This window comes from Zeugodacus cucurbitae, chromosome 3 (assembly GCF_028554725.1).
Source record: "Zeugodacus cucurbitae isolate PBARC_wt_2022May chromosome 3, idZeuCucr1.2, whole genome shotgun sequence".
NCBI classification, from domain to species: domain Eukaryota; kingdom Metazoa; phylum Arthropoda; class Insecta; order Diptera; family Tephritidae; genus Zeugodacus; species Zeugodacus cucurbitae.
In genome coordinates, this window is record NC_071668.1 from 22,746,383 (window position 1) to 22,763,395 (window position 17,013).

Sequence of the window (17,013 nt, forward strand, 5' to 3'; positions counted from 1 at the left end):
AAAGACTAATTAATTCTTTGTTAAGCATACCCATGATTACTCCAACGTAATTTCCGTGAAATTGATAATTCCGGAAATTTCCTTTAACGCTTATTTGGGAGCACACACATTTTCAAGAGTACGCGTTTACTGCCTCGCTGTTGTTGTGGGTGTTGTTGTTTTAAATAAATAGCTGGTTGTATGGACATAAAGCACTAAGTCATTATGGGAGCTGCCTAAAAGTGTAAACGGCAAACAAACAACGCGCCAATGTTTACATACACCTACTTAATTGTTGCTGTTGTTGTTGTTGTAATGGCTCAAATTACGCGAAACGGCTACAAATGCCAACAAGTGTAAATAAACGCGTAACCAAATACGTGCTACAACAACAACAAGAGCAAATAAATGCTGAAAGTTAATTTCAATGAAAATGAAACGCGGTCTCCACCGCTACTAGACAACAATGTGGCACATAAACAAAATCTCCCATTCAAAATTGTTTCACTATATTGGGACCAGCTACCAATAGATCTGTTCACTGTATAGAGTGTATGAAATATAACAAAGCGCCTAATTCATTTAACAATAATGCGAATATTTAATTAAGTGGTGGTCGAGCGTGACGCAACTCTAACTCTCCTTTAGTATTGCATAAAGTATTTCTAAAAAAATGTATATTATTGTACATACAATGGGAGAATTAATGCGCACGATTGTTCATTTTTATTGTACACTCAAATAGCCGTGCGAATATATAATATAGATACTTTTAAAAATTTTATTTAAAATGTGGATCAAAATTAAAGTGAAAGACCAAACTGCTGAAAGTAAAGCCTCTTACAATCTGAAATCTGTTAAGTAAAGAACACTACAAACTGAAGGGGCTTAAGGATGCTAATGGTTGAAGAGGATTGCCACCTACTTAAATATAGTCGATCTTCCTTAACTCGAATCACCATAATCCACAAAATAAACTTCGAGTTATGGAAGGTAATTTGTATGAAATTCGACTTCTATTGGGAATTCAAGAGTTCGAGTTATGGAAGTCGAACCGTAATTTAATTTGTATAATTTAACAGGTATATTAAATTACAAAAAAAAAATAGATATTGAAATAAATAAATAAAAAAGTATGAAAAAAAAATATATAAAATATTAATATTGAATATTAAAAAAAGGTTGCCACCTTTTTAATATTCCTACACTATTTATCATGTAAATAAATTAGCAGAAGTGTCAGGTTACAGTTGGCTTAAAAAGGGCTAAACTTAAAATTTTTGGAAAGAGTTGCCACCTCTTTAATTTTTTTTATTAAGTTAAAATATTAAGTAAATGTATTAGAAATTCCAAAATAAAAAGATGAATGAACCTAAAGTTTAGAAAAAATTAAAAAAGGGTTGTCACCTTTCAATTTTCACCTCCGATTTAATTAAATCAGCAAACTTGTCTTAAAATAGTTGACATTTTTGGAATGTTCGCCACCTGTCTAATTTCCGTATTTTATATGTATAATTGAAAAAGTTAAACGATTATAACAATAAGTGTGTTGCTCGTACAGTTTAAAAAAATATTTGTTGTTAAACATATGAGGCATTCTCTGGAAAAAAAGCCACTTGAAAAAAAGTTCTTCATTTTCTTTGGCAATGATATATCTTATAGAATATGTAAAACCTAAAATAAAACATATGCTGTTAGGTCTGTGTAACGCGGGGTTGCCATACTGTAAGGGGCCAAAGTTTTTTGTAAAAAAATTTTCGAACCGCCATAACTTTAAAACTAATGAACAGATTTTAAAACACCATGTGACTGTTTTGTACAGAATTTCTCAAACTTTAAAACTGTATATCGTAAAATTTTTTAAAATTAATATTTCAAAACAAAATATAAACATTTTTTTTTTGAATTTTTAACCCTTCATACCGATTCGATTTTTTTCGAAAATATCTTAAAATGTTCCTTACCTTTTTACCCCCCAAAGGGAATTTTGGACAGCAATATTTGTATGAGCTACAAATAAAAAACCAACTCAGAACATGGTGCAAAATTATTGATTTATGCATTATTATTATCTGCAATTAGCGTAACCCAGGATTAACGACGTGGACGTAGCAGACATTTAATCCTTTTTTGTTTTTTTTTTTTTTATTTAACGACGTGGACGTAGCAGACATTTAATCGCTTTTTGTTTTTTTTTATTTTTTAATATTTTTTTTTAATTTTATTGTATTTTTCAAATTTTTATTTTTTTTTGCAGATAATAATAATGCATACATCAATAATTTTTCACCATGTTCTGAGATGGTTTTTTAACAGTTCAACAGAACAGTTCAACCATACTTCTGAGTATGAGAACAGTAAGGAAAAATTTCTTGAAAAAAAACACAAACTCTACAAGTTTTAAGGTGGACTCTAATTTTCCTGAAAATATGAAGTTCGTGCTTCTTCTTGGGCCATATTTAAAGCGAAATATTTTCCACTTATAAAATAATAAAAATTAATTTTTATTGATTTCAATTCTGAAAGTTGTATGGTCTTCATTAAAATGTAGACATAATCCGATTTTGCTCATAAACCATCAATTCAATGTAATAAAGTAATATTTTTCACATGTAGACACACATATACCGCAGTATGTTGTAATTTTTCAATTCGCTCATTTCAACGCTTCGTTCAACACAGTATATTGCAGTAACTTACTAAATGATTAATGATTTAGTGTTTTCATCATTGCCCTAATAGCAAGTGTGAAAGAATCAGATAACATGTTATTATAACATCAACCAAAGAAATAAATAAAGCAATATTTTACAGTTTTTTATTTTTTGTTGTTGTGCAAATGACAGTACAAACTTTCATATTTTGGTGTTGGTGGTAATGTCTAGAGACCCAGTGACACATTTATTTTAACAGATTAGCGGCTTCTTTAACAAAATTAGTGCGTAGATACTAATACAGTGTTGAGTAGTTAATTAGCAGACTTTTAAACGGAATATTTGTTGTTTTGATTTACAGCTTATTACTGTTATCTTTCGAATATTTGTGGAAAATAATGTTAAGGGTACTCGAGCTAGACCACTGCACCGCGGAACCGACTCCAAGTGGTGTGGAGAACCCGAGTAGAGTCGCAGTGACCCTCTTCACGGATAGCTCAAAGCTCAGGGGAGAAGTCGCAAATAACTCCAGTTTTCGGCTGCCAGACCATTGCAGCGTCTTTTTAGCAGAGGTAGCTGCCATCAAATTAGCAGTAGATATACTGCTTCGAAGTGCGGCATCCTTCAGAGGGGTCTGTATTCACTCGGATAGTAGAGCGGCTATACTGTTCTTGGATTCGATGACAGTACGCTTTAAAATAGTTAGGGAGTGCCTAACATCGTTACCAGTAGCTTCGAACTACTTTAAAATCCGACTTGTGTGGATACCCGGTGTAAACTTCAAAGCGTCCATCAGCTTGCAATCGAGAGTACCCTAGCAACATTGACCCCGGAATTGAAACGTGTGTGCAGTCGTGGTCAACTTGAGCCAGAGCGCTGGACACACTGTCTCGCTCGCCAAGCGACATTAGCGCTTTGGCGCATCATAAGGGACTTAGTGATTCGTTAGGAGTTTTCCCGGTGTCACAATGGACAATCGAATCAGTCTAAGTGAGATTCTTCTGCATCTGCGGAGGTCTACCCCTTAACCTAACTTAACCTATCCTTTCCTTTCCTCTATTTCCACATAAAAACCAGTTGCTTCTCTTAAACAACTATCGTAACATTAAACGTCACTCGTTCTACTTCACCTATTTTATCGTCTTTTTATTTTATAAGCACCATTAAAAACAGAAACCCACACTTCAACTAAAACTAAACTATAATAAAATGAGAATAAATTTTCAATTCTCACAACATTAATGAGACAACTGCTAAATAGCCGAACAACACTGTACACAAATAAAAAAATTAAAGTAGCAACTAACAGATCATTAACTAAGATATTAAACTCACTGTTCTCCAAACAAAGAATGAACGAAATAAAGCAGGCAGTAGTAAAACGAACAAAGCAGATTTGGGGAGAAGAAATTGAACATGTTATAGAAGCGCACGCGTAACCCAAAACGATAAGAAATTTATGCAAACACACATACCCAAATTGGCAGATGGAGCTTCAATGTTATACAAAAGGCTTAAAAAATATTATGACACAAACGAATTGTATGAAATTGATCACACAAAGCCAAAAAAAACACAAAACAAAAGCAAAGTGACATTAACACATTTTAAATATTTATAAAGCAGGCAAACATATGTAAATATGTAAAAACTATTGTTTGAGAAATGCTTTGCAAATACTTATTCAAAAGTATTCGATAACCGTTTAAGAAAAAAATCTGCTTTGTTTTGCGCACAATTATATAATTTGCCGTTATTATCGCATGCGCTTGAAACAATATTTATATATGTATTATGTACATACATATATACATTATTACATATATACATTATTATTATAGAAATATATGTATTTATTTATGTTGGCATGCAGTTACTTATACAAACAATGCAACAACGCATATCCACATTTCGTCTACCAAATCCGCAAGCTCCACAAACAAGGCTTCATAATAACTAAAAACACTCACGTTAAACGTTATCGTAATCAGCAGTAATGGAATGCCATAAATGCAGTGGTTTCGCTTTAAAAGAATTCTTACATGCTTACACATAGACGCATACCAACGCAGTGCATGTGATTTGTGATAAGGCTGGGTACACACTATAGCGTAAATTACTTGATAATGGGTAAATTATGTGATTCATATAAAATTACTCAACACTTATCTGGATTTAAAATTGTGTTGTTAGGAATATATTACTGAAATGTAGTTGAAAGAATTTGTTTAAAATAAAGGGTGATTTTTTAAGAGCTTGATAACTTTTTTAAAAAAAAAAACGCACAAAATCTCATCGGTTCTTTATTTGAAACGTTAGATTGGTTCATGACATTTACTTTTTGAAGATAATTTCATTTAAATGTTGACCGCGGCTGCGTCTTAGGTGGTCCATTCGGAAAGTCCAATTTTGGGCAACTTTTTCGAGCATTTCGGCCGGAATAGCCCGAATTTCTTCGGAAATGTTGTCTTCCAAAGCTGGAATAGTTGCTGGCTTATTTCTGTAGACTTTAGACTTGACGTAGCCCCACAAAAAATAGTCTAAAGGCGTTAAATCGCATGATCTTGGTGGCCAACTTACGGGTCCATTTCTTGAGATGAATTGTTCTCCGAAGTTTTCCCTCAAAATGGCCATAGAATCGCGAGCTGTGTGGCATGTAGCGCCATCTTGTTGAAACCACATGTCAACCAAGTTCAGTTCTTCCATTTTTGGCAACAAAAAGTTTGTTAGCATCGAACGATAGCGATCGCCATTCACCGTAACGTTGCGTCCAACAGCATCTTTGAAAAAATACGGTCCAATGATTCCACCAGCGTACAAACCACACCAAACAGTGCATTTTTCGGGATGCATGGGCAGTTCTTGAACGGCTTCTGGTTGCTCTTCACCCCAAATGCGGCAATTTTGCTTATTTACGTAGCCATTCAACCAGAAATGAGCCTCATCGCTGAACAAAATTTGTCGATAAAAAAGCGGATTTTCTGCCAACTTTTCTAGGGCCCATTCACTGAAAATTCGACGTTGTGGCAGATCGTTCGGCTTCAGTTCTTGCACGAGCTGTATTTTATACGGTTTTACACCAAGATCTTTGCGTAAAATCTTCCATGTGGTCGAATAACACAAACCCAATTGCTGCGAACGGCGACGAATCGACATTTCACGGTCTTCAGCCACACTCTCAGAAACAGACGCAATATTCTCTTCTGTACGCACTGTACGCATTCGTGTGGTTGGTTTAATGTCCAATAAAGTAAACTGAGTGCGAAACTTGGTCACAATCGCATTAATTGTTTGCTCACTTGGTCGATTATGTAGACCATAAATCGGACGTAAAGCGCGAAACACATTTCGAACCGAACACTGATTTTGGTAATAAAATTCAATGATTTGCAAGCGTTGCTCGTTAGTAAGTCTATTCATGATGAAATGTCAAAGCATACTGAGCATCTTTCTCTTTGACACCATGTCTGAAATCCCACGTGATCTGTCAAATACTAATGCATGAAAATCCTAACCTCAAAAAAATCACCCGTTATTATACAAATATTTTTATATACATATATCGCAAGTTATTTGATTTCATGAAAGTTTCGTAGTTTACTTTATATAAAAATCAGAAATGAAAGTTGTATATTCAAATTCAATACAAGGAATATTATCTCTATCTAATCCAAACTTCTCTCATTTATGCCAGTTACTTGTTCGATTCGTCAACCCGCAAACAATCCTTTTTTTTCAACTAGCTTATTCATTATTTAATCCCTGTTTTTTAGAAAGTCATAGTTCATATTTTAGAAGCATTACATATATTCCAGAAATATAGACATTAAATTTATAATTTTGGTACACATTCAATTAAGTGTGAATTTAAATTATAGAATCTCTTTCACTTCCACCCTTTTCTCATTTCTGACAGTTGCTTGTTCGATTCGTCACACTCCAAACAATTAAATACAAGCTTCTGGTTCAATCATCTACTCTTAAAGTACGAACAATTATTATTCAATTCTAGTTTTTATCCCGAGAAAAATCTATATTTCATAAAGAAAGACATATATTAATACGGTCATAAGTGTAAACTTAAATTCTCTACAATATTGTATACCGACCATAAATCAATCAATTTATGTTACGTGCGTTGAATATCTGAGATTTTTGTTTATTTTCGCTGGAGTTATAAACATCAAACAGTACGAATAAATAAGAAAATATACGAAGCTTCTTCTGTTTATTATTGTTATTTTTATTTAATTTAAGCGAACATTTGTTTAATAAATATTGACAGTAGAAATTTTATAAAAATTATAAGATAAGGAGAAAGAGAAAAACACCTGCCGTAAGAATGCAATTAATTGATCATTCGTTCCTTCGTTTTCAATTTGGCGACAATTGAAAATCCCAAGTGCTGCCAGGACCTTCTCTACCTGGTATTGACAACGGAGTGGAGCCTGGTCGGCTACCACTATCGGATACTGCCTCGAATACATTCAAAACAGGAGTGTTTTCATCCATCCGTAGCCGCTGTCTATGTCTATGTCATCGTATAACTCGTACAGCTCAACGTTCCATCGACTGCGGAATTCGCCATTGCCAATGTTCATAGGTCCATAAATCCTTCCAAAAACCTTTTATTTGAAAAATCCTAGTGCCGTCTCATCGGATATCGACATCGTCCACGCTTCAGCACCATAAAGTAGGATAGGAATATTGAGCTATTGTAGTTTTAGTTCGTCGAGAGAGGAGTACTCAGTCCAAAGTAGCACCAGTGTGATCCTGTGTTGGATTTCGAAGCTGACATTGTTAGTGTTGTTCAGATATATTAGTACTAGATTTTCGAATAATTTCTTTAAATTTGTGAGTTCATCTCTGGCGTCTTTTTTATCACGTCGTGGTTCACCGTTTTGCGGAATATTTGCTTTACTAAGTAAGTCCTAAAGGAAAGGAGGTTAAAGATCTGATTTCCGAAAAATTAAATCATTTATTTAGAGGCAGCTTAGGGAGCCTTAGAATCATTTTTAATTGTCTAAATGTCGATTTTGTTCCAAATTGGAGCTTCTGTCTATCTCAAATTGCGAAGTGTCAAGAATTGTATATTTTCCATTGTTGGATATTGGTTCTACAAACAATGTTTGGACACCTGTCGAAGTAGTAATAGTCGACTTAGACTGCAAGTCCCACAATTTTGGGTACCTTCCATTGTATCTACCTTAGCCTCAATTTTATGAGGTTTGAATATTTATTATCAAGAATATTTTAAGATGGAAAACAGGTCAGGTTACGAAAAAACGAAATTATAGGTATTCAGACCGTTTTGTATTTGTTGCCGAATTGGAACAAATATAGACTCAAATAATAACATCTTCAAATCATTGAATGAACTACTTATATTCTTTCAAACAATTTTTTCTAAATGACACGAGATATAATTTCAAAACATACGAACAGATCTCAATTACGAATGAAATATAGCACACATTAACAAAGCAGATTCGCTTTCAAGCTTCACAACCGCAAATCGTTTTTTTCCGCTGGAGTAATTCGCACAAGGCGAACCGTTCATATTTCACTTCCCATTGACTCAAACCAAGTGCGATATCTACAATAGTATGTAGGTACCTGTGTGCCTTGTGTTCTCATGACAAATCACTTGATTTTTTATTTCCTTATCCACTATTAATGCCGTTACATAGTTTATTGGTTAGTTTATTAACATTATGAGCGTTAAAAAATATACTATGTACGAATGATGAATGACAATAGGAAAACAATTGTTTTCTGTTTTGCTTTGCTTTGCGCTTCACTTTCCACACGAGGAACTCCATTGATTGGCACAGCGGTGAGCGCGGCAAGAGAGCGCGCTTGAATTAGCCACCGTTGTACGCGGCGAGCGCGTCACCAGCGACTCAGCCTGGTGCATTGACCAACGAAACAACGGTAATATGCCGTAAAAAAAAACAAAAGCAACCACACCAGCCCATAGGTAAATGAAATAAAAACCATAGCACCAAAGCCGAGTTCGTGTACAACAACAACAACAAAAACCAAGCTAGTCGGTACGAATTTGCCTTCACAGTTTGGTGTGATGAGCGAGACGTGCAGGCGCGCACTTCACAGCGCAATTTCACAGCTCGAATTGCACAAATGGCAACAACAAAAAGCAAAAAGCGCGAAATGGCAACAGCAAAACGCCAGCTTGGCGTTGAATTACGAGCGGTAGTGGAATGCAATAAGGCAACAAACAAAACTGGCGGCCGCGTTAATAAAATGGTACGCCTGGGTGTTCATTTACTTGATATGGACCGCCGGCGCTCTTATTGGTGTGATTAAGTTTTTTATTATTTTATTTTATTTTATTTCATACTGCCGTGTTTTTGTTTTTTAGAGGACATGCGGTCCGTTGAGTCTTGGCATGCACATGCGCAACTAATAAAATGACAAAACACGAGTATTAAGCAAATGTTTAATTATGATTCGGAATTGCAAACTTGAATTTTCTTAAATGAAAACAGTAAACAGTTTGCAACTGAGTCAAATGAGACGAGTCCTCTGGCAAAATAAGCGAAAAAGCTTAAGGCAATTGATTATACTAACATTTTTGGAGTGTTAACAGCATGTGTGGTCTGAATATCCTCAGATCTGGCTCTTAAAATCACACCAAAACGTCAACGCGAGTCAGACACAGTTGAGATTTTGAAGAGATACTTCGTATAAAGAAGACCAAGCAAACTTTCGGCGTCCTCAATGTGGTCTGGAGTTCTTCGATTACCCCGCCTTGCGACGTACCGAATTTAAAATATTCAGTTCCAAGATTAAGTCCACACTTCTATACGACTGTGAAACGCGGTGAACTTTCCAAGAACCGATACAACATTTGACTTATGGACCCCACAAACGAAACACCCCGTGGTCCGAATTTCTCAAAAGAAAATTGAGCTGGATGGGGTATGTTCTAAAACGAGTTCCAGACACAATCATCCTGCACGCTAATGATTGTAATCTACAAGACAAGCGACGGAACGGCCGACGCGCTTTAAGCTGGAGCAGAAATTTGGACATCGAAATATCTAAGCGACAAAAAAGTCAAAATCAAGAGGCTAGCAAAAGATCGAAATAAGAGGATGAGTCTCATAGTGGTATAAAATTCGGCTAATAGGGTTTTCTGATAATCTACTTATCTGAATTACAAATTCTATAATAATAATCTTTTCATAATATATATTTGTTCTATGGTATTGAACATACGCAAAATTAGTTTTCGAACCGAGGTTGAAAACCTTGAAGAATCAATGCCGAAATTCTGAAAAAGGTATAGGTTATCACTAGTTCACTATATAATTTCAAAGTAGGAATGAAGATCATTTACATATCTATTCGAAAAATAAAAGGTTTTTTCGCTCTTCAAATGAATGAACCCCTATTTTGTTGTACTTTGGTTAAGGAAACCCCGAAGTTTATTTTTTTTTGGATGAAAAATTATCCCCAACAAGATCCTTTGAAATTAATTTTAGACACTATTCCAAGGAACCATCTTTCATGTAAGAGCTGTATGTACTTCTCTGCATATTCTGAAAGCTTTTCAGAACCAAAATTATTGTTACACAGTTTAGTGGTTGAAATACAGCAATTGGATACGTTTCTGATATAGTTAGCTAAACTTAGGACCATCGGTTTTTATGTTGACCGAAATCTCACGATGAAACATTTACAGTAGTACGCTATTGATCGAACATTCAGTAATACAACAATAATACCATAAGCCCTGCGTATTTTCATGGAACTTCTTGCAGACACACCGAAAAAAGGAAATATTACCTCTTAAAAATTTTTCCCATACAATGGGGTCCACCTAGCAGCAATGTTTTTATTTTACCCAATACTCTATTGACGCAATGTGAATCTCTCTAAAAATTTAATTTTGAATAAGAAAGTAAACGAAAGAATTCTTCTTTGAAGGGAATTCATGGAACTTTTTGTACCAGACAAATAGAAGACCTTAATGATCACAAATTTTCGACAGAGTTTCCTATTGAAGTGAAAATATCACTTGTTTTTATCGATATGACAGCAAATTCTCTTTAAAATTCTCATTAAGCTCTCAAAAAAAGAAAAATACGGTATCTTTACACTTGATTCAATAATAATATCCAGAATCAGTGCTCTGAAAAGCTATTGACTTGAAGGATATATAAACATTCAGTATTTCATTTGAAAATTGATAATTTTAGAATAAATTAATTAACGAGATTGATAAAAAAATAAAAGGAATAAGAATTCTAATTTTTAAAATCTACAAAAATATTAAAAAAATTCCAAAAACCGTTATTGTAATTCAACATTTTTTTTTTCTCAAATAATTTCTAAACTAAGCATAAACTTCATAAAACTTTTTAACATCAACATACCCTGGCGATGAACCACGTCCCACAGATTTCACACTGCCACTGCTGCCGCATATCTGACGCTGTGGCACGCCCGGCACCGGATAATGATGCAATGGCGACGACGAAGCCGAGGCTGTGGGAGTTCGTCCATTACTGCTGGCGCCGCTACCACTGCCGCGCTTTGGTGACGTCGAAGTAGAGGAGGAAAGTTTCGGCAGTGGCACATTATCCTGTGGACTCTCCGTTTTCACCACCTGCTCGAGCATTTGAATTTTCAGCATTTTGTTGCTTATTTTTATTTTTGGCTTGTTGAAGGTATTATTTTTCAAATATTTTTTTTTAACTAATAAACTATTTTGGTAGCATTAATCACGGGTTAGTGAGACTATTTTTTTGATTTTTTTGGTTTCAATATTTGGATTAATTTGACATACACGAGTAATTAGTTGCTAAATGTTTTCACTTGCAAAGCGTTTGCGACTCTATATTTTGATTTTGTAACTTATTTCATTATTAATGCTGGACGCTGATTTTGGTCAGCGGTTTCACTCGCGCTTCCTTGTTTGGTAGCGCCAGCGACAGGAAAGCTATGTGTGTATGGTGAAACCGTTGATTTTCAATTATTTGTTGTTGTTTTTGTAGGCTATTGCTTAATAGCTGCTGGTTATTTTAGTGTTGCAATATTTGTATTTTTTTCTGCTTACGATTTTTCAGTCACTTTTTTTTTTAATTTTCACTTTTGCTTTGGCGATTCTCGCATTCATTTGATAAAGTGTTTGCATGTATTAACATACTTATTTATGCTTGCATTTGTACTTTTTTGCTTTTAGTGCGGTTTTCTGCTGGCATAAATTTTTAAAATATTATTTATTTAAATTGAAAAAAAGAACATACACACACAAACATTTGCTTAAATTATTCACACATTTTTCAATTATTTATATTTTTCATAAATAAAACACAACACTATAAATTTTAAATTTATGTATTATATTATAACAACACTTCCGCTCACTTAAATATAATTTTTTGTTATTGTTGTTGTTTTTGCTTTTCAAATCTTTTTCACTACCTTTATATGTAGATATGTATGTATGTATATAGCTGTGCTTCGCATCCGTTCAATTTAATTTTCCCTCACTATTTATTATTGTTTTTGCATTTTTACCGACTTTTTATAGCTTTAATAAAATTTATTAAAATTTCCATAATTCAAACGAGCCGTGAGTGGCTGACTACAGCTGTATATGAATTTCTTTGATTGCATAAGTGTGTATGTGTATATACGTGAGTATCTGTGTGTTGTACTTGATGTGCGGGTGTGCGTGTACGCTGAGCACCGCCATCAACGTCAGACTCACTGGCACCAAATCAGTTGGTCGCCTGTCAACTGGCCGTAAAAACAACAACAACTACAACAACAATAACCAAAGTCGCAAAATTTTGCTGACTAAACTCATCCAAGAAAATATGTAGAAGAAGACAAAAGCGAAACTAAAATAATTTTAACAATCGTTTCGGCAAAGTTACGCGCTTGCTAAGGGTTAGATTTAAATATATGTGGCTGTGTAGAAATATAAGCAATAAAATACAAATAAATGTATAACCAAGTGTCGGAACGGAATTTTCATAATTTTTTGATGAAAAGACGAGCAAAGAATGTGAGCCGAAACCATAAATAAAAACAAAAATAAATTAGAAATTAATATACTACTTCGATAGCTTGCTGTTCATATAAAAATAATTAAAAAAAAAATATTTTTTAAAATAAGATATTTAAAATATTAAAAATATAAGAAAAATTTTATTTTTTTTTTTTTATTAAAAAAAATATTTTGAAATTTCTTATATGTATTTATTTTTATTTAAAAAAATATTTTTGAAATGTTTTTATTAATTTAATTAATTTTATCTAAAATAAAAATATTAAGAAAAAATAAAAGTATTTTATTTATTTTTATTTTAAAATAATAATTTGATAATTTATTTTATTTATTTTTATAGATAAAATATTTTTTATTCGAATTTTTTTATTTGAAAAATATCTTTTAAAATTAGTTTAAATAATTTTATTAAAAAAATATATATATTTTATATTATTTTATTTTTTATATTGTATATAAGATTATTTTAATTAAAACAAATTACTTGAAATTTTTTATATGTATTTTTATTTAAAAAATATTTTTGAAAATTAGTTTAAATAATTTTATTTAAAAAAAAAATATTTTACATGATTTTATTAAAAAAAATATATTTTATATTATTTTATTTTTTTTATATTTTATATAATATTATTTTAATTAAAACAAATTACATTGAAATTTTTTATATTTATTTTTATTTAAAAAATATTTTTGAAAATTAGTTTAAATAATTTTATTTAAAAAAAAATATTTTACATGATTTTATTTAAAAAAATATATTTTATATTATTTTATTTTTTTTATATTTTATATAATATTATTTTAATTAAAACAAATTATATTGAAATTTTTCATATTTATTTTTATTTAAAAAATATTTTTGAAAATTAGTTTAAATAATTTTATTTAAAAAAAAATATTTTACATGATTTCATTTAAAAAAATATATTTTATATTATTTTATTTTTTTTATATTTTATATAATATTATTTTAATTAAAACAAATTATATTGAAATTTTTTATATTTATTTTTATTTAAAAAATATTTTTGAAACGTTTTTTTATTTAATTTTTTTTTAATTGTTAAATTATTTTAATTAATTTTATTTAAAAAAATGTATTAATTTAATGTTTTTAACAGCGAAATGGCAGTAAACCAACATGAGAATTTTTTGAAATACATAAGTATTAAACAAAAAATGAATGTTAAGAACCGAAACCGAATTCGATCTTAAACACCCCGCTCAAACACAACTCCTTCAAAAAAAATGTATTCTTAAGCACAAAATAAAAAAGTTTCAACTTCGACTGTAAAGAGTTGGTGTCTGCCGCCAGTTTTCTGTGTTTTCTTCGTTTTCTTTAGTTTGCTTTGCGTCGCGTCAATAAATATTCCAATTCATTATTTTATTTTTTTCGCTACACAAGTGATACTCTTACACAGCGCTACTCCAACGACGTTATGGGAGAGTGAAAAGTGTGGAGTCAAGATAAGAAACAGATTTATAGGCTATAATAACTGCGAAAAACGCTTACAAAATCAAATATTTTTTTATTATTTTTCTTTTTATTTTACAAGCGTTATAATGAATGAAAAGTAAAAAAGAAGAAGAATAAAAATGGCAATAAAAGTGAGAAACATGGGTAGGTATATGAATGTATGTATGTACAAATGTATATCTTTGGTATAATACAGATACATATATATTTGTACAATATTGGCAGTTGTGGAGGGTATGAAGCTATCCACTTCAGCATCGCACAAACGTTTAAATATCGAAAACTCAGGATAATTCGAAATTGTAGTAAATGTACTTGAAAGTTGTGAGGAAATTTAAAAGAAATAATTAAATGCAATTGGTATTGAATATTCGATATAAATAAGAATATGAGGGGCAAAGTAAAATTTCGGAAATTTAAAAATTTTTGTTGTTCCATAGCTTATTTGTTGAATTTTTTTTTTTAATTTGTTGGAAAATTACCCAAAATAAAGCTTAGAGTGAGTTCTACAGTTGAGACCCTTTGAAGAAATATTAAATGAATAATAGATATTGTTACCAAAAGATATGAAAATCTGAGTTGCTTAAGTTAGGAAAAATATTGAACAATTTTATTTAAATATAATTTGAACTAGGGTTGCCAATTTATCTAATATAAAATTATAAAGTGTGTTATTTACATACACCTTTCAAATTTTACTTTTAAAACAACTTATAAAATGAAAACAAAATAAAAATATAATTTACAAAAATTAGGGTTGCCAGAGTTTAACAAATGCATTTATTTTAATTGTGAAGGGACTTGTAAACATGTTATTTAAATACGCCTAAATTTGTATTGTATTTGTAATGATAAAAAACGGCTTTAAACGGATATATTTGAAAATCAGGGTTGCCAAAGTAGAGAAAATACATTCAAAAAACATTAAGCTTAGACAAATTTGTTAATCAGATTTGTTAAAAAGATATTGTATAAAAATAATTCTGAGTAGTTTGTTATAAGCAAACAAAAACTTTAATGATGGCTATTGTGGTAAAGTGGCAACCCTGCCAACCTCGGTTTACAATTTTGAACGGTGTTCTATGCCCTTTTATATCAGTTATAACTTTTTAAACTAATTATATAGCAAAATAAACTATAAATTCATTTGTTATAAAGAACAGGGTTGCCAGAGTTTAGAAAATAAATATGACTAAATAAATTTGTAAAGACTTATATGTATAGACTGACTTATTTGCTTAAATATACTATTTTTGAAATGTAATAAGTCTCAAAGACCCTTCAAATGGTTGTAATAAGAACAGGGTTGCCACATCTTAAAAAATATATATAAAAATATTTGATTCATATGTAATTATTTAATCAAAATTTCTGAATTTTCTACAACGAAAATAATTTTACACGCAAAAATAATAATATTTTATGGAAAACAGTAGAAATTATATCCAGATTTTATTGGAATCAATAATTAATTTATCCAAATAATCTATAATCTATTTTTCTACCTCTCTCAAGCCCCTGTCTTTTACATTTTTTTCGAAGAAATGGCCTCGTGTCATAATTTGGCACTACTAATCCATATTGCTTTCGGCTTTTTGAAGCCTGGAGTATATTTAATTTGTAAGTACTTTGGTATGTACAGCACATTGAAATTCACTTTAACGTGCTCCAAGAATCACGCGCCTAATTTGTATGCGTCTAAATGAGTTTGGATGTTCAAATGTCCGGACAGACAAGACTCATCAAAACGTTGACATGTTACTTGATTTGATAAAAACATTTGACGCGACGTTGATTGCTGAGTTACATGAAAGGGGAGCGGTGTGGGGGCTAACAGCAAAAACGATTGCGAGTGATGTGTTATGACGTCGCTCGATTAGAGTGTGAACAGATTAGACAAAGTGGTGCTGTACGCCAGCAATGAGGTAGCCGGAAAAGATAATCACAGCGCAAATTTAGCATAAGCACTCAAATACACAAAAACATATATACATACATACGATATGGAACTATATACTATAAGCGAGTGGTGTTTTTGATAACAAAATATTTGCGCTTTCCTCTACAATCCCCTCTCATCACTGACAATTTTTGAATTTACGTGAAATTTCACACACAACAATAAAAACAACAACTACAACGATAAATCCAACGCTGATGTGCAAAGGTGAGCTTAAAACTGTCAACTGTGAAATATGCAAATTATATCAATTTATAGCTGCTGACGCTAAGCCGCCAGCGTGAAAATTCGGATGCTTTTGGTCGTGGGGCAGCATGTTGTTGATCACATTCAACAAGTTGTTGGTTGTGCGAAATCTGTCGTCGCCTGAGGGCCACGATAAATTGAAAGTCATTTAGATTGTATGCATATTTGTGTGTGTGTGTGTATTTGTCATAAATGAATGTATTTGTTCGCATAAATTTGATTTTTTTCTTTTGCAATATTTTTTTTTTTACTTTTGCCAAGAGGGTATGTATATGAAATGAAAAACTTTTCTATTACCGGCTTAGACAGATAAATTGCGTAATCAAACTTTAATATTTGATATGTTAATAAAGTAATCAATTGTCGTTAAAATTCTAACCCAAAAGCGATAAATGAAAATCAACAAAAACTGTTCGTCTTTTTGAAAGGTTATTTTGATTTCTCTCAAAAAACAAATAAAGTCCATATTTTGGGGATGGAAAAGTGTAAAAAGAAGGTCTAAAAGAAGGTTGGTATTATATAGAATTGGAAATGGTCGGAAACTATATACATAGAAATAGTTCCGGTTACACATTGACGGGATAATAGGTATTAAGGTCGAGATAAATTTTGTAAAATTTTTAAAGATTAAAATAAAATTGAACGTGGT

At 31.7% G+C, this 17,013-nt stretch overlaps 1 protein-coding gene across 4 annotated transcripts in view; it reads right to left on the reverse strand.

The window, feature by feature from the left end:
• LOC105216647 (rap1 GTPase-activating protein 1) overlaps positions 1-17,013 on the reverse strand; it is a 205,146-nt gene that overhangs the window by 165,366 nt on the left and 22,767 nt on the right. For 2 of the 4 annotated variants that reach the window (XM_054228119.1, XM_054228117.1), the window contains exon 2: positions 11,036-11,853. The exons of 1 other annotated variant lie outside the window; for it this stretch is intronic. In XM_054228119.1, the coding sequence (XP_054084094.1) occupies positions 11,036-11,295 (260 nt within the window). In that variant the 5' untranslated portion in view covers positions 11,296-11,853. Of the gene's footprint in view, positions 1-11,035; positions 11,857-17,013 lie in introns of all 4 variants that reach the window. One more of the 4 variants, XM_054228118.1, reaches the window with a different exon arrangement.